The sequence below is a fragment of the Aphelocoma coerulescens genome, chromosome 2, assembly GCF_041296385.1.
Source record: "Aphelocoma coerulescens isolate FSJ_1873_10779 chromosome 2, UR_Acoe_1.0, whole genome shotgun sequence".
NCBI classification, from domain to species: Eukaryota; Metazoa; Chordata; class Aves; order Passeriformes; family Corvidae; genus Aphelocoma; species Aphelocoma coerulescens.
The window spans coordinates 114,859,015-114,879,421 of NC_091015.1; the positions used below are offsets into that span (position 1 = coordinate 114,859,015).

The 20,407-nt window shown below is 39.9% G+C and overlaps 1 protein-coding gene across 11 annotated transcripts in view; it reads left to right on the top strand.

The window, feature by feature from the left end:
- Positions 1–20,407, top strand: part of PPP4R1 (protein phosphatase 4 regulatory subunit 1) — a 65,567-nt gene that overhangs the window by 29,505 nt on the left and 15,655 nt on the right. For 10 of the 11 annotated variants that reach the window (XM_069004428.1, XM_069004432.1, XM_069004430.1 and 7 more), the window contains 7 exons: positions 6,865–7,007; positions 8,392–8,538; positions 10,088–10,195; positions 10,961–11,026; positions 13,125–13,283; positions 14,493–14,623; positions 15,741–16,261. In XM_069004428.1, the coding sequence (XP_068860529.1) occupies positions 6,865–7,007; positions 8,392–8,538; positions 10,088–10,195; positions 10,961–11,026; positions 13,125–13,283; positions 14,493–14,623; positions 15,741–16,261 (1,275 nt within the window). The remainder of the gene's footprint in view (positions 1–6,864; positions 7,008–8,391; positions 8,539–10,087; positions 10,196–10,960; positions 11,027–13,124; positions 13,284–14,492; positions 14,624–15,740; positions 16,262–20,407) is intronic. The other variant, XM_069004438.1, reaches the window with a different exon arrangement.

The window sequence follows — 20,407 nt, forward strand, 5'->3', positions numbered from 1 at the left end:
AGCTTTAAATCTTATTTTCTGAAGTTTCTTTAAAAGTGAGAGTCTGTATCTTCATTTCTAAAATACATGTGTAATTTAGCTTACTATGAAATAGATACATATAGATATCTTTCTGAAGAAATGATGGGGGAAAACAAAATGGCATCCTGAAGGGCTGGTGCCTATTTGTCTGAATATAGCCAACTAGAATGTTTTTCTTCTGAATGAAAAGTAGTCTCTTTACTGCAAAGAATCAGTTGTGAATGCAGTTTGCAAAACAATCTGATTTTGGAAACACTTACTAGGCTAATCGGTCATTAAGTTTTGAAGCTCCATAATCAGGCTTAATGTGGATGGCCTCACAACCCTAATCACTTAATAGTGAGCTTAAATGGTTTTATTAATGTAGGTTCGGTTACTGGTGTTGGTATAGTGAGACATGCCAACATTACCTGTCAAACAGCACATACTGCAGCATTTCATTTAACAAAAACCTTCATCTGTAAGTAATAGTAATGGGAAGGCTAATATTTGCCTTTCCCAGCTGTCAATATCTCCAGCTGTACTTTCTTCCCTTCCACATCTTCATGTTTCAGGATTTTCCATACCTCATCTCCCACCTTGTGCTGCGCTAAGATTTTTTTCCTGTTCTTGATGTAAACCTCCTTTGTCTCTCCATGCATCTGATGAGTGACTAATGCTGACTTTACCCTCCCTCATTAGTCTGTGTTTCACTCCTTGCTCTGCCAGTCAGTAATGAAATCCATTTCTGGTTAGTAGGAGAAAAGAACCTGACTACTGAAGCAGCCCATGCATCAGACACATCAGCCTTTCTGCTGGACTCCTAAGCTAAAAGGGATGGGCTCTGGTTACAGTGTATTTCCACTTGTCCAGCTTTTCTTTAATCTTCGAAAGAGGGAGGAAAGTCAGAGGGAAAGATGAAATGGGAAATGGTAGAAATCGAAAGGGAAAATATGGGTGTTTGTAGAAGGAAAAAAGAGGGAAATGGAAAGTTATATTTGGGGAAAGAAGAGGATAGATGAAGCTGTGTTAGGGTGGGGAAGGTTAGGTTGGATATTAAGAAAAGTTTCTTCACCCACAGGGTGGTTGGCCACTGGAACAGGCTCCCCAGGGAAGTGATCACAGTGCCAAGCCTGACAGAGTTCAAGAAGTGTTTGGACAATGCTCTCAGGCACATGGTGTGGCTCTTGGGGATAGTGCTGTGCAGGCCAAGAGTTGGACTTTGGTGATCCTTGTGGGTCACTTCAAACTCAAGATACCCCATGATTTTATGAAATATTTTTTTTTATAGAATAGAAGTGTTAATGCAAAGCCATGCACTTACACCTTTCCCTGTTGCTCACAACCCTTAATAAGAACAAAGGGCAATATTATTACTATTCAGATGTATTTAAAACATTGATAAAAATTGTCAGTTAAAGCAACTTTAACATCATTAGTGGTTGTTCCCCACATACAGGAACATGAAAACCTTGCAACCCCTCACAAATACAGGGGAAATTCACTGCTCCTTGTATTCCAGAATGGTCATATTGGGATAATGAAAGCGTTGCAGACTTTTTTTCTAAATACTGTGCATTGCTGCAGAGTAAAGCATTGTGCAATAAATCTAGTTGTGCGGTGGTTCTGGAATAATGACTCAATTTACAAATAACTGCTCTGAAGCAATTAGCTGGTATTATACTGTGCAGTTCTACAATAATCCCCTTTTAATTTCCAGTACGCAGCTAACAGTGGTGTTTTACTTCTTCATAGCTGAAGTGGAATAGAGAGTGAACTGAAGACTCAGCAGGGATGAAATAAACATTACACATTTATATATCTAAGCTGAGTGTATGTGCTAGTGGTAGCCAGGTGAGCGTGCTGGCACTTTACATGAGAGATGGTGTCAGATTTTAGGGGAAATGTGTTTTTTCATGGATGAAGAAGAAACAGTTAAATTACTTCTATGGTTTTGGAGTCAGTTTAGGATGTTGATTTGAATGGTCATTTGTGAAATAGCTGAAACTGAGGGTTTGTTTATGCAGAAAAAAGTCTGCCCAGGTTCTGGAGATGTTGATTCAAACATATTGATAGTTTTGTGTGATCTGGAAATGAAGAGAGGTAGAACCCTGTCATTTTATTCTGGAAACTTCTTTTCAAAATTATTTCATGAACAGAAGAAATGGAAGCTGTTTCCACTGTCTTCTGTCATTCTCTTAATTTTGCTTGATTCCTAAAACTTAATTCAGTGTAATTCTGTATCTAGATAATACACAAGATAGGACAGAATGAAATAAAATGCTAATGAGTAAGGAAATCTAGTCTTTTAGATCAATATTTATTTTCAAAGTTTTTGTGTTAACCAATTGCAGGGTTTCTTTATAGTAGATTGCTACTTTGAGGAATAGACAGACTTGTACTTTCAGGGGATAATGCTGATCTTCTCAAACTTAAAAATACTTCCTCTGCCAAATAGAAAAATACTTTTCCATGCAAGTGTTATGTAGAACCTAGCTGTACACAGAGATTTTTCCAGACTGCCTAAAATAGAAACTTGACGTGAAGCAAAATTCTCCACCCGGATTTTGTTTATACTGTGTGAAAGCCTGGTCCTGACTATATTGTACAGTGCAAAAAATACAGAGTGCAGATGTATTCCCCAGCTGGATGAGCTTGTGCTTTATGAAGCTACATGTAACTGCTGTGCACTCTTCACTGTGTTGATAACTCTACTGGTTTTGGCTGAGGTAATTTTCTTCATAGTAACTAATATTGGGCCATGTTTTGGATTTGTGCTGGAAACAGTGTTTAAGCTGCCTTAAATTTATGAGCAGGGAACATAACAACCCAGGGTAATGCTTATGTCCTCACTGCAACATGACCTATGGGCAGGCAGGTGTTCAGCCATCCCTAGGAGAACAGGGCTCCATCATACCTGACAGTGACTTGGGATGATAAATGCCACCATTCCGAACTTCCCCCTGTTCCTCCTTCTTCCCTCAGCCCTATATGACAAGCATGACACCATGGTCTGGGGTGTCCATGTGGTCATTTGGGATCAGCTGTCCTGGCTGTGTCCCCTCCCAGCTTCTTGTGCCTCTCCTGCTGATTGCTGGTGGGGTGGGGTGAGAGGCAGAAGAGGCCCTGGCTCTGTGTAAGTGCTGCTCAGCAATAACTAAAACATGCCCGAGTTACCAACACTGTTTCCTGCAAAAATCAAAACCATGGCCCCGTGCCAGCTACCATGAAGAAAATTAATGTTGTCCCAGCCAAAACCAACACAATGACCAAGCTGCAAATTTGGTTATTAACAACAGGGAAGTGTAAACTGAAATGGCATACGCTGTCACGTATTGAAGCCTCCTGGAATCCCTGCTTGGAGCTGCCAGCTGTTTAAGCTAAAGACAAAGCTGAGGAATAGATGAAGGGAATGAGAAAGCTCTCTGACTTCAGTGGATTTTTTTGGTGACTTTGGTCTTAAAGAAACATAATACAAAAAAAAGCTCTACTGTAACTGCATCAGACTGTGAGATTAGGCTCTATTCAGTACACACTGGAACATATGCTTCAGCCTTTGGAAGAATTGAACTCTTATCTAAATTGGTAAGCTTAAGGTTCAGGTTCTTGCATAGCAGCAGTAATTCCCCAGAACAGCACAAACGCCTTTTGATGGCGAATTATGGTGTTGTGTTACACAGCCAGTTCCCTACACAGTGCTCCTTGTTTGTTGCTTTGAATCGACCTTACAAAGATCCCAGAGCTGTGTACTTAAAAGTTAGGGAACGTAAGAACTAAGGTGACTTTACAGTTCTAATTCATTCCTGGGCATGAATTTTTCACATCTTTAATTGCATCATCTCATGTGCCCATGTTCCTCACAAAGCCAGAGCTGACTTAGTATAAGCTCAGGAAGAAAGGGGCTCACTTTACATCTGCAGATCTTTAGTATTGTCAGGCGGCTGACATAAGTGCTGCATAATAGATGAACCCTGTTCTGAAGGAAAAGGATCTCATTATTTTTACATACTGCACTCTTACTGGAGTGCTTCATAAAGAAATTTATTAATCCAGTTTCACAGCAAACCTCATCAATTTGGGGAAAAGGGAGTGTTGCCATTGCTTTATCAGTGGGTGGGCAAACTGTAGAGATATCAAAGAGGTATCGAAACAGTCTGCCTGTTTGGAGTGCCTAGTGTCCAAAGTATGTATACAGCTCTTGATATGCTTAACACAGAGTTCTTGTTGGCTTTGATTGCAGAGGTATTTCTTCAGCATCAAGATGGAGTTCAGACTGTAATCAAATGAGTAGTGTGCAGTTACTCTGTGGAGCCTCACACTAGGCAAAGGAATAAATTGGCTTTTTCAGCATTTTGCTTCTTTCCCTCAGTCCCGGCACCTTCTTTTACCATCACTTGCTTGCTTCCATCATCAGACAGTTCTGCTACTTGAGGGAATTGTGTGATTGCACTGGGAGATCAATATTAAGTGCCAGTTCTTGCTCTTTAATGATGCTGCTGTGGTGAGGCAAAAGCTGCATCAGCTAGATCAGTTCTTTGATACGGTTTATTGTTTGGCTGCATGAACAGTAGCATTGGCATAAATGGAAGCTGTAGGTTTTGTGTCTGGGAGGGTGGGAACTGCCTGAAGCAAATTTAGAAGCCATTTAAGAAGCACTGCTGCCAAACATGCAGCCTCAGTCAGACTGGTTTTGCTTACTTTCCATCCCCTTAACCCTCTGTCCCACTTGCCCCCTCCAGGTCATCTTCTTTCTGCCACAAGAAACTTTTAGGAGTCCTAAGAAGGGAGAGCAAGATCCCAGGGATAAGTGTTGTTACATAAGTCTCTTGTACCCCTAGATCATGTCCTGGGCATGTCTTGAAATAACAGCCTTACGAGAAAGGTGGGCATGAGCTCCTCCAGCCCTGGCTTTGGGCACTGGTTCCCATTGCTTGTATATCAATTTTTCACCTCTCCTTGCCCAGCCTGATGGTTCCTCGTTCTGCTTTCTTTGCCATCTGCAGCCTTTTCAAACAAGTTGCTCTTGGGAGAGGAGCTGTGTACAGCCTGTTTGGAAAGATAATGTCTTTCTCTATGTCAAAAGGTACTCAGCAGGGAAGGACTCTTTCATCTGCAGTTGCTCTGCTTTCAGTGGATACTGGGCGGTTGCAGATGGAGGATGTTTGCAAGGCCTCTTTAGCTCAGCCGCCTTTGGCAGGTTGTCACAGAGGTGGAAAAAACCATGCTGACGTGTGAAAGTTGGCATGTAAAAGGACTTCTTTTTCAGGCACATTTCCAGCCTCTCTTCCAGAACTGAAGAAGCCAGGCCTTGTCAGATAAGAGCACCAGAACTGAATTAAATGTAGGAAGAAAATAGATATTTTTGCCAACTTGGCTCTTGAAAGGACTAGATTTACTTCGGTTGACCCCCCCCATGCCACCCTGAGAAAACCTCATCCTAATGAACAACTGCACCTTATCTTCCTTGTGTTCTAAGATCTTCTCTGGCAAATTTTTATAAGGAAGCAAAAGATGAGTTACTGCGGTAGGAGCATTTTCTTTGTTTGCGCTAATATGATATGGAGACTTAAACTTTCAGAATTAATCATCTCATTAACTATGAGTTTGTCCTAGTTACAGGTCTGTATTTTGGTCAGCTGTTAGGTTTAGTGCTACAAATGTAGTGTTTGATCGCTAGACTAGAGTTCAGCATTTTGTTAAGGTGTGAATTTTTATTAACTCAGATCTGCTTGCATGTAGTTTGTGTAGTGTTCTTCAGGATCTGACTTCTTCAGTACAAACTTCAGGATGCCTGTATTGCTTATGGGGTTCAACCTCCACGTGTTTCAGAACATCTGAAGTTTAAATAAAAAGGTTTTTCTCCTGTGTGTTCTTGATAACATTTGGGAAGAGATACAGAGCAGACTGGAAGATATTTTTTACTTTATTGTCATGAACAATGAACCTATACAATACTGATTTATCTGAGACTGATTTTGTATTTTGCAACTTGGTCAGCAATTCATAAACTTCACAGAGGATCCCTGGGAGTGTTCAAAGCCAGGTTGGATGGGGCTTTGAGCAACCTGGTCTAGTGGAAACCATACCCCCCAGGGGTTGGTACTAGATGATCTATAAGGTCCCCTCCAACTCTGATTTTGGTTTGTTTTTCTATAGGAAAAGCAATTTAAGTCTATAGTGAAAGAATTGGAGCCCATAGGCATTTAATTACTTTGTGTTCAGTGATTTTTTCTGTTCTCATTGTCCTCAGTGAAGAAAAGACTGGACACAGCAGGGGACTTGCTTTGTCTTTGTTATGTTTTATTGAGACCTGAGTTTACTCTTGTAGCCAGTGTTCAAGAAATCCAAGTGCTGCACACGTTTGCCATGTTAAATACAAATGCATGTTGCATGCTTCTGTTTAACAAAAGGTCGTATTTTTAATGAATCATGTTAATTACAAGTATTCCAAGGAAGATGGTTCAGGTCATACCATTAAGTTTTACCTGAACAACATTTAGGTAAAAATTTAGTAAGGCGTATGTATCTATCCTGTGACATATACATCTTATTATTTAAAGTATTGTAAATCAATTTAGTGTAATTTGAGAGTAATTGAAGGGGTTTTTTATGTCTTTTTATGGGTAATCAGTTGACAACTGGTAACTGCATATCTCAGCAAATCCTTAAAGGGCAGAAGTATTTCGTACGGATTTTGTTTTTTATTCCTGTGGAGAAGTTGGGCATGTAATAATGTCCTACTTCTTAAACTGAATCTCTTTTCCCAGTAGTTGCAATTTTGAGGATTGTAAAAAGTTTACTCTGGCAGTATCTGGGAGCATGCTTGTAAACATATATTGTGCCTTTTGGTTTTGACCCTTACAGAGCCAACAGTGCGGGCAGAACTGATGGAACAGGTCCCTCATATTGCTATGTTCTGTCAAGAAAACAGACCTTCAATCCCTTATGCTTTTTCCAAATACTTGCTACCTATTGTGGTGCGATACCTCGCTGACCAGAATAACCAGGTAAGTTTCTTGTAGGAGCAGTTTACTATCTGGTGAAATAGATGTTGTGATGCCAAATTATTTAAATTTAGCATTGTACCAGTGCGTAATATTTCAGGATATAAGGTTTTTGAATGGACATGAAATACACAGTACTATGAATTTATTTAAAGAAAATATTAAAGATAAAATTTTAAAGAAAATGTAACAACAGTTTTTTACATCTAACATCATCTGTCCTGATTTGGGGCCTTTTATCTGGTATTGTATTCATATGGACAAAATCAGTCATTTAGACAAGCTTACATAATTTAAATTCTGGCAAAAAGGAACAACAGTAATGAAAAATTGGGTGCTAGGTATAATTCCGTTTTTTAACACCACTATGTACCTTCATGACCAGTTATTTGTATATCAATCCAATAAAGGTTTTCGATTGAAGTCATGTGGTTTGTTTCTCTGCAGGTATAAATTAGCTTGTCCAGAGCTTTCTTGAGGCTTCTCCAGTCATTTCAGACTAGATTAATGCTCATTGATACATTATTTTCAGTATTTTTGGCCTCTTGAGTTTGTCACTTTTTTCCTTGCCCTTCTCAAAATGTACACAGTTAATAATAGCTACCCAAACCTATTTTTCTTAGTAGTTGTTTTGCTAATTCATGTGTAATACAACAACCCTACTCTTGTTTGATGTTCTCTTGCTTCAAGATGCAGTGATTCTTTTGATGGTTTTAACCTCTGTTGGATAGTTCATTGGGCTGCAGATCTCTGAAACAAGCTCAAAGGTGTTTCCAAAATGGCTGCATTGCAGTGTATGTAGTCTCTTACTGTATGGAATGTTTTCTCTTCTGATGAAATTACTCCTTTTAGAGGCAGGGGTTAGCCATCTATGAAGTCAATAATGGGTATCTTATTTTTGTACAATTAAAAAAAAATGTGACTAAGCAAAATTGTGTCTCAGAATTTAAAAGCATTGGAAATAAATGCAATTATTCCTTGCCAGCCTATTTCTTGTTAATCTCAGAAAAAGAGGATTTGTTAAGTAAAATTCACATTCCTCAGAATTTTGTTACTCTCCATTAATTGTGCTGCTTTTTCCTCATGCTTTGCATGAGTTTTGCCACGATTGCTCTTTTTGACATTAAAATAAGTTGTGTTTAATCCCAAGAAACACCCTCATATTGTCAACTAAGGCAGCTGTCCACCTCCATACTTCCCAAAACACAGCACAGCAAACGTAAAGTGCTTGCAAAAGCGCTTGTGAAGCACTTGTCCTCTCACTGGGTGCAGTTAGCACTGCTGTGTGTTGGTATGCAGGTACAGCTTCCAAAATACAGGACACATGTATTTCAATAAAAAACCTCTCTTTGAGTTCGTTGGTTCAGTTTTTGTCTTTTTACGGCAGGTAAGGAAAACAAGCCAGGCAGCGTTGTTAGTGCTGTTGGAGCAAGAGCTCATCGAGAGATACGATGTGGAGACCAAAGTGTGTCCTGTGCTGATAGATCTGACAGCTCCAGACAGCAACGACGATGTGAAGACAGAAGCTGTGGCTGTAAGTAACAGCAGTACCAAATCAAACAGCCTAAGGTTTGCCTGAATGCTTGATGCAGTGGTGGTGGTGGTGTGTTTCCAAGTTGCACAGCTGTTACTAAAGAGAAAATGTTATATTCCTTTTCCATAGCAAATCTGTAACTTTATCCATGCTGTGTCAGTGCTGTGCACTCTGGTCAAGTTTAGATTCAGTACTCATATATGCTGTAAAAAAAAAAAAAACCCAGCTGGACAAGACAGTGCAGGGGGTTCATTTTATGGACTCCTAAAGCATCTGCTGTGTTGGCTTTTTTAGTTTTTTGAAGGTTTGCCTGTTTGTTTTATGGAAGTTTAAATTGCCTGTGTGGAAAATATCCATCAGTGCAAAAGCTTTAATGCCTCAGCCATGTTGCTCTTTAGTGTATGTCTTGTTCTCTTTATTGATTTTGTTTTGTTTTGTTGGACAAAGTAAAAGCATCTGAGTTGATTACCTCGCGGTTGGTTGGTTGGTGGTTTTCTTTTTTTGCATTAGACACAACCTTCGTAATTAAAATTTATGTGTTGAATTAAAATAGTAAGCAGATTAGTTAATTTATAATGGAGAAATGGCAGAAAATGTATGCCTTTTTGTTTCCTTTGGGTTTTTGCAATTTATATTGATGCTTTTTGCTGGGTGATTTTGTTTTTCTTTCTGCTTGAAAGAGACCTCATTTAATATTTCACTTTCCTACTTCGGCTGGACTGAAGCAATAACTAGGCCCCAAATTTCTAGTGCTTCTTGATGAAGTTTACGACTACATAAGGGAATAAAGTATAAGCAGATTATTTTTATCTGTCTTTGTGGTTTTGAAGGTATTGAAACTTGACAGAAATTTCTGTAGCTCATCAACCCCCTAGAGGTTAGAAAAGCCATCATTTGTTATTATAGGAGAATGGATGTAAGTAGTTCTACTGACATGATTGGGAAAGGTATACATAAAATTATTTTAGCTTTTTAAAGGTATTTTTTTTTCTAATGTTTCAGTACAAATCAGAATGAAATATCAGTTAAGAGGGAAGAGTTCTTTTTTTGGTGTGATACATTTCTTTGGGAATTTTATGTTTGGGAGTTGCATATATGCACTGTAGAGTGTTGTAATTGATTTTTAAACCATACAGGACTCAGAAGTCTCTTAAGCATATTAACTGTCAATATTTTCTGTTAGTTGTACACATATACGTTTATTAAGTATTGCAATAGTGAAAGAATCTTGTACTTTTTTTTTTTTTAAGAAGTCTGGTAACATAAAAAAGTAATTTCTGAGGGTTCAGTTACTTTGTTAGCTGGGAATTTGATTCAGTTTTGTGGAAGACCAATGTCATCTTCTACACCTGTGTTGTGTCATGACAAGGAAATGGAGGGGAACCGTTTTTCTGCTGAAGAGGCCGCACCTTTTCAATTCAAATGGGGTTTTGTTTTCAATAAAATTATGTTCATCAGAATGACGAGTAGATGTAAAAAGCCTCTGTTTAGCTGACACAGAATGGTGTGTCGTGCAAGCACCCCTGATTAGTGTCTGTCTTGTCATTAGATTATGTGCAAAATGGCCTCCATGGTTGGAAAGGACATCACGGAAAGACTTGTGCTTCCCAGGTTTTGCGAGATGTGCTGTGACTGCAGGATGTTTCATGTTCGTAAGGTATGACTTCTGAGCGTCTGGCTCGGATTATCTGTGAAAAACATGTCATGGGCTTGGAAACGTGCACGTGACTGAGAAACTTTGCTGGTAGATCTCATTTGTAACATGTCTAAGTGAAAGCTATGGGGGTTTTTGTAGCTCACATTTCCACAGATTTTGATATTTGACACAGATCTTTTTCCAGAATCACTGCCCTTATTACTAGAAACAAAGAAAGAATCTGCTTTTCCTTACGCTGTAGATAGCTGCACTGTGATTCAGCATATGTCCGTATGGTTGTGTTGGTAGCCATGAAAACATGAACCAACTGTAGCTGATACAGCATCAGCCACCTGAGCTCATATTTCTATGTGTAGATGGAATTAAAGGTGCTCATCTTAATTGAAGATGAAGTAAACCAGTACTCCATCATTATGTTTTGGTGTGGAGGCTGTGCTTTGGTCTCATCCTGCCATTGAATAGCTTGTATGCCTTGATAACTGCATGTGTTCTTTAATTTGACAGCACTTTCAATGCATTTTATCCTCTTTTCATTTAAGTTCTGGGGTTCTTCTATGATTAAAAAAGACTGATTAATTTTGAAGAAAAATTAACTATTTATTTTTTTTAAATCATGGAAAGTGATGGAATGGGAAAGTAGCTTCTGATGAGTTTGCACCAAAGCATGTTTCTATGGTTTTAAAAGTTATTTGGTTTTTTTCCCCTTTGATTTGGCTGTATTAAAACTGTGGTCTTAGTCATTATTTCTTGCCTTCTGTCTGCAAGGTATGTGCAGCCAATTTCGGAGATATCTGCAGCGTGGTTGGACAGCAAGCCACCGAAGAAATGCTGGTAAGCCATTTCTGAAAGAGTTTTTCTTTTTAATACAATTCAGGAGTGGAGCCAGACAAGGTATAGAAGAAGGGCAGCTCATGAGAGATTGCAGATACAGGGGGAGTGTGGGATGGGGGGAATAAAGTGCTGGGAATGTTGAGGCTTATGTATTGATTTAATCTCTTCAAGTCAGTTTTCCTGCCTTAAACAGCCTCCTGGAAAGGAGGGAAAGAGAAAGAAATGTAAAGGAAATAAATGAATCTCGGCAATAACAAATGAAATAAAGAGAAGAGGCACAAATTCAAAATGGAAAAGCAGGGAAGTGGATTGAAGGGTGAGGAGAGGATCCTTAACTGTGCCCACGCTTCCATGGTGGGTCCAGGGAGCTAGTGGGTGTTACTAGATTTGGAGACGTGACAGGGCTAGGGAGCAGTCTTGGCAGTCTCTGGGATCCCTCTTGAAGTTTTTTCCTCTTGGGAATGTGGACAGTGAGCTTGTTGAGGGCCAGCAGAGGTTGATGAATCAATGCCCAAAGTTAGTGAGGGACTTATATGGACAAAGTGTAAATGCAGGCATGACTTCAGTCAGAGGCTCTGCAGCCTTTTGCAGTTGTGGCATTGGGACAGATAGGCCTATTGTGGCTCTCAAGGCATTTCTTATGCTCTTCAGCATTTGCTACATTTTTCTCCAGCTATTGAGTGATTTAAGTCATTTGGCAATGAAATTTACTTGTGTGGATTTGCATCCCATATGCTTCCTGATTTGGGATGTAAATTGATTTCTCTCACACACCTGCCCTTTTAGTGATTAGCGTAATGAATTTGGATTAAAACTCTGTAGAGGGTGCAATTAGACTACTATGAAATAAAAAAGTGATGATTATTTCATTTGAAAGCAATAACGTGTGGCAGGACAGCTGGGGTTCTCTTTCTATACCAGAAAATGCCATTTTCTGCTCTTTTTGGATTACTGTTAGGAAAAAAGGAAGGGCGTGAAAAGCTGAATGATAAAACTTCATTTTCTAACCCAAAAGCTTTTTTTGATTAGAGGCAAAGTCCAGAGAACTTGGCTGCAGAGAGTAGGAGCAGCTGAACATCAATAACTGTGAACAAGGCTGTAGCAACAGCCATTGGATTACTCGTATTTTGTCACTGAGCCTGTTGCAAGCCAAGGCAATGTCTGTGCCTCACCTGCGCTCTGTCTGCCCTTACCATTACTGTTTTCAAAACACCCAAGCACCTGAGCACCTTCAAAATGCTTCAGTTTTATTAATAAAACCACTGCTGTGTTCCAACATGTTCTCTCTTGAGCTAATGCAGTCTTTCTCTCATTCCCCTGTTCCTCTTTGCAGTTCATTGTAGGATAAAGGGTGGCAGAAGTTGATAAATCTAACAATGAGAAGTGTAGGTAGAAAAGAAGTTTTTTCTTACTGAAGATGCTGTTCCTTTGCATTTCAGTAAGAATCTCACAAAGAATATGAAGTGATCTCTGATAGGTAAAATGTTAATCATAGAATCAAAAACTGTTACGGTTTGGAAGGGATCTTAAAGATCATTTAGTTCCAGCCTCCCCTGCCATGGCCAGAGATGCCCTTCACTAGATCAGGTTGCTCGAGGCCTTATCCACCTGGCCTTGAACACTTCCAGGTTTGGGGCATCCACAGTCTACCTGGGGAATGTGTTCCAGTGCCTCACCATCCTCACAGTTAAGAATTTCTTCCTAATAATGAACCAGTATTATTTTTCTTGTCCCTGCTTTAAAAGAATGATGTAGACATGAGGTCTTGTCTTATGATAGGTTTGTTGGTCTTGGGGATATTTTTGAAGTTGGGCTTTTTGGTGGATTTTTTGGGGGTATAAATCAGGTTAAAGAGTTAGTACTTTCTTGCCATTCTTCAGACAGGTGAATTTTCCTTGTCTGTACCCATAAGTAATTCGAAGGCAACTGGTTAGGAGGGTGGTGCTACTGAATGTGTGTTCTTTGTCTTGCAAGTGTTAAACTGTGCATCTGAGTATGAAGGTGGAGAACCAGGTGAAGAAAATGAATGTGAAAAGAGAACTTGTTTTGAAACAAGTGCTGCCTATTAAGACTTGCAAACTCACTATATTCCTAACAGCTGCCGAGGTTTTTCCAGCTCTGCTCTGATAATGTGTGGGGAGTTAGAAAAGCCTGTGCTGAGTGCTTCATGGCAGTTTCTTGTGCAACATCACAGGAAGTCCGGAGAACAAAATTGTCAACCCTTTTTATTAATTTGATTAGTGATCCTTCACGATGGGTAAGAATTGCTTTTTATTTTTTGAATAACTGTCATATTTGAAGGATTTTACTGCAATACTCCATGTAAAACTTCTCATGGTTGTGAATGATTAAACCTGTTTCACACACCTCAAACAAAATTGTTCTTTGACTGGTTAGTTCATTGATGGGTGTAGAGTCCCTCACATTTTCACTGCAGCATGTAAGAAAAACTGGGACTAGCTTGTTTTAGCTACAGAACTGCCTGTGACTTAACATTGCTGAGAATCATTAACAAAACTGGAAAATTAATTATGATATATCTGTACTTCTTCAGGTTCCCTACCACTGTGTCCGTTTTTGGGGGAGGGGTTAGTGGAGTTTGTTGTTGGTTTGGGGTTTGATTGGTTTTTGGTTTTGTGGGTGTTTTGGGTATTGGCCATGGGGAATTTTTTTATTATTTAAATTTTTATTGTTTCCTGGACGGTGGGTTTTTGGGGGGGGGGGAGGGGGTTGGATGGGATTTGGGGTTGTATTTTTCATTTGCTTTTTGGGGTTGTATTTTTTGGTTGTTTGGGATTTTTTTTATTATTTGTCTTCTTGAAGATCTACTCTTAAACCTTAAGTTTGTTATTGAGCAGACTGCTTCCAGGAGCCAAGGATCATCTGTCCAGAAGCATCAGCTCGTGGATCTTGGAAAGTCTTGGAAGTTGTAGCCCAGCCGAATTAATCAAATAACAAAAATTGAGATAGAGAATTGTTGAGAAGAGGAGAACAAATAGTAGGAGGAAAGAGGAGCAAATGCACAGCATAGCCAAATAGGAGAGGGAAAGAAATACAATGCTTATCAGTCAAATTTCTGGAAGTGAAATGTCTGTTCACTGTGCATGATTTCTTCTTTTTCCTTTCAAGTTGTTAAAATTCTCAGCTGAGCTCTCAAATTTACCTGCTTCTATTATTTGAACAGGTTCTTCCTCTTTTGGTTGTGGGGAATAGGCCTGGCAGTTTGGTTACCTGTGATGTAACTGGTTTCATCCTGCTTTTTCATTTTTCGTAACATTTTTTTTTTTAAACTTGGCACTCTTATGTATACAGCTGGCTGATTCTTTCCAGACAAGAGCCTCTGCTCTTGATTTCCTTAGTGGGCTTATGACCCTTTCATTTCCTAGTAGCAGGCATTTTATGTTTTACAGGACAGCCAGATTTATGTATAAAATTTTGTTTTTTCACCTTGGACCCTTTCCACTAGGTTCGCCAAGCAGCTTTTCAGTCTCTGGGGCCTTTCATATCAACTTTTGCTAATCCATCCAGCAGTGGCCAGTACTTTAAAGAAGAAGATGGTAAAAACCCAGAAGGTTGTGGTTCTGCACAGGAAAACAGGTAAATTTGCTAAATCTACAAGTTATTTTTGCCTCCTTGTTCTTCTGCATGAACTGCAGGTTAGGAAAACTAACTTTCCTGGATAACTTGACTATTTGGTAAATGGATAGATCTGGATCTTATGTTCATAGACCAGAATTAGGATACATATTCTGTGGTGAGATGACTGACTTGATAGACAAGGAATAGACAGTGGATACCATGTACTGGATTTCAGGGAGGCTTTTGACATGGCCTCCTGTAAGATCCTTGTGGAGAAGCTGCTGAAGTTTGGGCTGGATGAGGAGATAGTGAGGTGGACTGAGGGGTGCCTGTCTGGCTGGGCCCACGGGCGCTGGTCAGCAGCACGTAGTTGAAGGTTAGTAACTGGTTGTGTACACGAAGCGTCAGTATTGGGACCAGTCCTGTTTAACATTCTCGTTAGTGATCAGAATGGTGGAGCAGGTGGTAGCCTCAACAGGTCTGCTGAAAGCACAAAACAGGGAGGAGTGGCTGATTCACCCACAGGGTCATGCTGCCATCCAGAGGGAGATGCGGACACATTGGAATGAGTCCAGTGAAGGGCCACAGAATGACAAACTAGAGCATCTCTCCTGTGAGGAGAGTCTGAGAGAGCTGGGACTTCAGTCAGGAGGACAGGGCTCAGGAGGGTCTTACCAATGTTCATAAATACCTGAGGGGAGAGTGAAAAGAGGCTGGGGCTGGCCCCTTTTCAGTAATGCCCACTGACTGGACAAGAGTTAATGGCCACAAGCTGAAACACAGGAGGTCCCCTCTGAACATCAAAACCCATTTTTTTCTCGCTGTGAGTATGACTGGCAAAGGTTGTCTGTGAAGCCTGTGGAGTACCCATCCTCTGAAATACTCAAAACCTGTCTGGACACAAGTACTGAGCAACTGTTTTTGGGTGTCCCTGTTTGAACAAGGAGGTTGGCCCAGGTGGCTTCTAGAGGTCCCTTCCAGCCTTGACCCTTCTGTGATTCTATGATTTCTGTTTTGTTATGGTGTAAGTAAATTTACTTTGATAAATAACAAGCTGATAGCATGTGTGTGAATTTTCAAGAGCGAAACAAGTTTATTTTGGTTTTTAACATCCATTTGCTTTGGCACTCAACAGTGAACAAGTCAGGACCACAGAAGATGTCACAACAGATGAAGATCCCAACAGGACAGAGGATCTGGCTTCATATAGTGATGATAGTGATGATTTTGCAACAAAACTTGAAGATGTCATGGAAGATCAAAATGCAGTGTCAAGTAACTCCAAGAGGGAAAGTGATTTCCAGACTGAGTCATCCTTCCGTTGCACTTTGCCTTCAGAATCTTGTGGGGAAATGGCGGATGAGAATGAGCAGAGTTCTCATTGCTGTACAACAGATTTGCAGGAGGCTGGGCTGAATTCACAGGAAACCTCTCTTTCAGAGCAGGAATTATACAACTCTTTCCATTTCTGGAGGACTCCACTTCCTGAAATAGATATTGACTTTGAGCTTCAGCAGACTTCTGATATAAAACTTGATAGAGAAATTCAGGAACTCACTATGCCAGTGTCTCCAAGCATTCCTATGGCAACAAGGAAAGAATTAGAAGAAATGATAGAAAATTTGGAACCCCATATAGATGATCCAGATGTAAAAGGTATGGTAAAGATACTGAAGCATTTTTAGTGTTTGGAGATACGCATATGTTGCTTCAGCAATTTGGGATTTAACCTCTTAGTTGTTCTAAAAGTCAGAAGTACTGTTTTCTCCTGGTCCTCAAAGAGATTGAGGAAAATTGATGGTGAACAAAAAGGGAATTTGCATTCGTGTAAAGATGTTTAAAAGGAGTATGATTCCTTTTATAAACTGAATGCACATGCAGTTAGAAGTATAAAGTTCTGACTGCCTGTTTTGACATTATAATTAAATAGATAGTTCAAAGGCATAAGCTGTTGATAAGCAAGTTTATTTCTAATTAGCACACATGCAAAATAAGGCAGATTAAGAGGTTTTTTTTTTTTTTTAATTATCAGTGTAAATAATGGTTTTCTTTTTATGCATTATCCATTTGATTTTGGATTAAATAGTCTCCATTTTTTTCTGCAAGGGCTTTGTTATTGTAGTCACATGTTGACAGCTTTAATTTGACAAGTTTGTTGGATGAGGCTGATAATTGATCCAAGCTGAGTTCTTGAAGTGAACACACATTCTCCATTTTAAAAGATCTTGAAGACTGGAGAAGGGTTTCGTAAGTGTGACAGGGTGGTGGAGCAGCAGTTCAGAGACACCTCCTGAGCTAAAAGGACATGGCTCTATACATACTTACTGGAAATAGGTTTTTCTTTGTATTCATGTGCTGAATAAATTCTAAGGCCCATCAAGCTTGAGTGTCAAAGTCAAAAAGTCTCGAGGTACCACTAAGGAAGAAGCCATATTATTTTAGAGCTGTAGAATCTCTAGGTGGGAAAGTATGCCTCTATACTGAAAAAAAAAAAGTAGGAGGAAAAGAAGAGGCAAGTTGGGGAAAAACATTTTAGAATAAACTGATATGCTTTCAGCTTATTTTATTGTTAGTAGGTTGATATGCTCATAACTTTACTTAAATCCATTTTGTACTTTTATTTAATCAATTGTGGAGTCAGCAGACAAAACTTTGCTGCTTTAGGAGTGCTTTGGGCACTAAGGAAAGAGGTAAGAAAAAAACATCACCCTTGCTAATGACTTCAGTCTTCACATAACCCGTCTCTGAAGCCAACTGCAAAAGCTTGCACTGCTGTTTAGGTTTACTTTGTAAAACTGTTCTGTCTGTAGTTACAGAACATACCTTAACACACAGATTACAGTGATTTATGTAAGCATGTAGTGGTACATCCAGAGTTGTCCTGTGTTATGGGGTTGTTCATCATGTGTGTTCATGTCTTATTTCAGAGCAGGTTTTTGGAATTCTGTCTGTTTGTAGTTCTCTTGACTGGATGTCAGGAGATTTTCTGTGCAGTTGTTGACCAATATTTGTACATTTCAGTAGAAGAAAACTTCTCCTAGGTTGTCAACACTATGGGTTCCCCCACTTAGGAAAGATTTGAATTATGGTTAGCAACGCCATTTATTCTAATTAAAGGTGGAAGTGGGTGGTCTTGATTACTCAGTCACCTTTGTATTCTGTGCAGTACCTGTGACTTGGTCAAGGCTGTGTAGTGAAGCCCCAAAAAACACTCCTCCTAAATCTTCTGCTCTTTTTCCTCTTGCCTGTGCTCTCGTTATTCAGTCTAAATATTTGAGAAGCTGGAATTTAACAACATGCCTGTTTCAATTTAGTAACTTTGCAAATTTAATTTTGCACAAAGTGCAAATAGTATTAATTTTGCATGCTTGTCTCAAGCACTGTGGCACACGTAGAAGTGGTAGGCATCCAGACTTTAGTCTCTGAGTAGCTGACTTAATGCCTGTGTTTTGAACCTTACACTTCCTAAATTGTGACAAAAGGTAGGCTTGCTCTGGGGGTGATCCAGAATACCAGAGCCCTGAGTGCCTCTTTACTCATGGCAATCCCATCTAAAACTATTGTTGCAAACCGATGGTATAAATATTCAGTCAAAAGCTTATCTTAATTTGTTTTCATAGAAATTTTATGACACTACTTCATTTCACAGATAATTTTGTCTCCAGTATACATGGCTTACAACTGTATGCCAAACAGCCCTGGTCCCAATTGGTCCATAGGGTCTTTCCCTGCCTGCACTTCCCCCTCTCTGCGAAGCTGGCCATTATGTTTTTGACTCCTGTACTGTGAGTAGGCTCTGCTTTGACAGCAATGACTGAGCAAGCTAGGAGGTTTTTTTTCCTCTCTTTATTTCTTTTTAAATCCCTGTGATCTTTTTCTTGCACTTATTTTCTTCATTGGCTTGCTGGCACCTAAGTCCTGGACTCCTGCTTCCATGCTGTGCTCCTGTCTTTATTGCTGCATTCCCAGCCAAGGGATGGGAGTGGAAGATGCTGTGCTCTTTGTGGTGGGTAAGTGGAGGCCTGCCATGCTGGAGAGCTTCCATAGGTACACATCTTCTGGCTTCTATAGCAAATTGGCCAAGCATCCTGAAGGCATGACAAGATGGAGTGATGAAGTGTGGTTTGGGAATGAGACTGCGGTGTGTGATGTTTTGCATGTGTCAATAAGATTAAGTTGTTCAGATGACCTTTACTCTGGCTGTACCTTGCCCTCTCCATGCTTGACTGCAAATTCAGCAGCCTTCCCTTGACATGGATTTTTGGTTGTTTAGTTTTTTCTTTTTTTGAAAATATTTTGTTAACTTACAAGAAGAAGAAAATGAATTCCTGTTGTGTGGAACCATAATGGCACAGGGTTTTGGAAGTTTCTTAAGATCACACTGAATTTTTATTATTTGACTCTGCAGAATATCTAGTGATGGTAATAAGGTGCTGTTCTTCACTGTTCAGTCAGAGGAGATGGATGATTTCCATTTTGCTAGTTGGTTTCAGAGCCAGTCCCTGACAGCTAAGGCAGATGTGCAGATTTGGTGCTGAAGTTCAGCCAGCATTGATTCTTTCTAAGTCAGAAAAGTATGGTTTTGTTGGGTTTTTTTTGGTGTAGTGGTTGTTGTTGTTGTCTTTCCTTCCTCCCACTACACCCTCTGCTTTGTGCTTTATGTTCATCCGTAGCAGCTGCTATACCTTTGTACCCCTATCCCCTCCCTTCCACATATATTTCCCCTCCTATTTCCTTTTTTAATTTCATTTCTCTTCCTTTCTGGGTTTGGCATTCCTCCTTCACATGTCTCACTTCACCCTTCTGTTTTCTGTGAGTTGCTTCTCCCCTCACCTGCTTGCATCATTATAGCAGAAGTATTGAGAACAGAATAACTCAGTTTTTATCTGAGGAGTTTACTCAGTGTACCATGCCAATGGGAAGAGTCAAAGGAAAGGCATCACCAGGTCGTGCAGCCCAGAGTACGGCATGTTCAGTGCATATCCCCATCTTCCAGATGTCTTGGATGCCAAGCACTGTGGGGTTGCTGTTTACATGCACACTGGTCATGGTTATGTGGTTTTGGTTTGGTGTTTTGTGTTGGGTTTTTTCTTGGGGGGAGGGCGGGTGGTATTGGTTTGTTTGGGGGTTTCTGCAGTGTACCTCATTAGAGCAGTTTCTGTTTCAAGCCTTAGATCCTTGCTTCAAGGCATGGAGACTGATGAGGTGTCCAGTGAATACAGTTTTTTAACAGTAATCAGTAACCATCATAGAATATTTTTTCCTTAGTCTCATTCTTAAAATAAGATGAACTGCTTTACCTGGATCTCACTCTTTACCTTGGGGCTTTCCTTCCAAGAACTAGCTTATTGCCAGAGTGATAAATCTGAGTAATAGGTGGTTGAGCAGTCAGCAACCGAGATAAAGACAGCCGGTCTTCCCACAGCCGAGCTGCTGGCTAGCTGTGCAAAGTTAAGCACTGGTGTTGTAATCCCTGTTAAAAGGAGCTTTCTAATCCACTGGCCAGACATTGGAAGGTCTCAGACTGGGAGATGGGAACCTGCACATTCCTCTGAAGCATGGCAGCTTTTTTAAAATTATCACAGGGTCTTTATTCAGGTCACATTTTTCCAGTTCCCTGAGGCTGCTGCTGTCTTCACTTCCTTCAGAGGTTGGTTTTTTTTTTCCTCAGATGTTTTTATTTATTTTTCTTTCCATGGACACTTTCTTCAACTGGCTTTATTTCCTTACGTTCTGCATAGGGTTAAATCCTGTAGGGTCAGCTTTCCTTAATAGTATTTGGGGGAATAGAGGAAGCCTGAC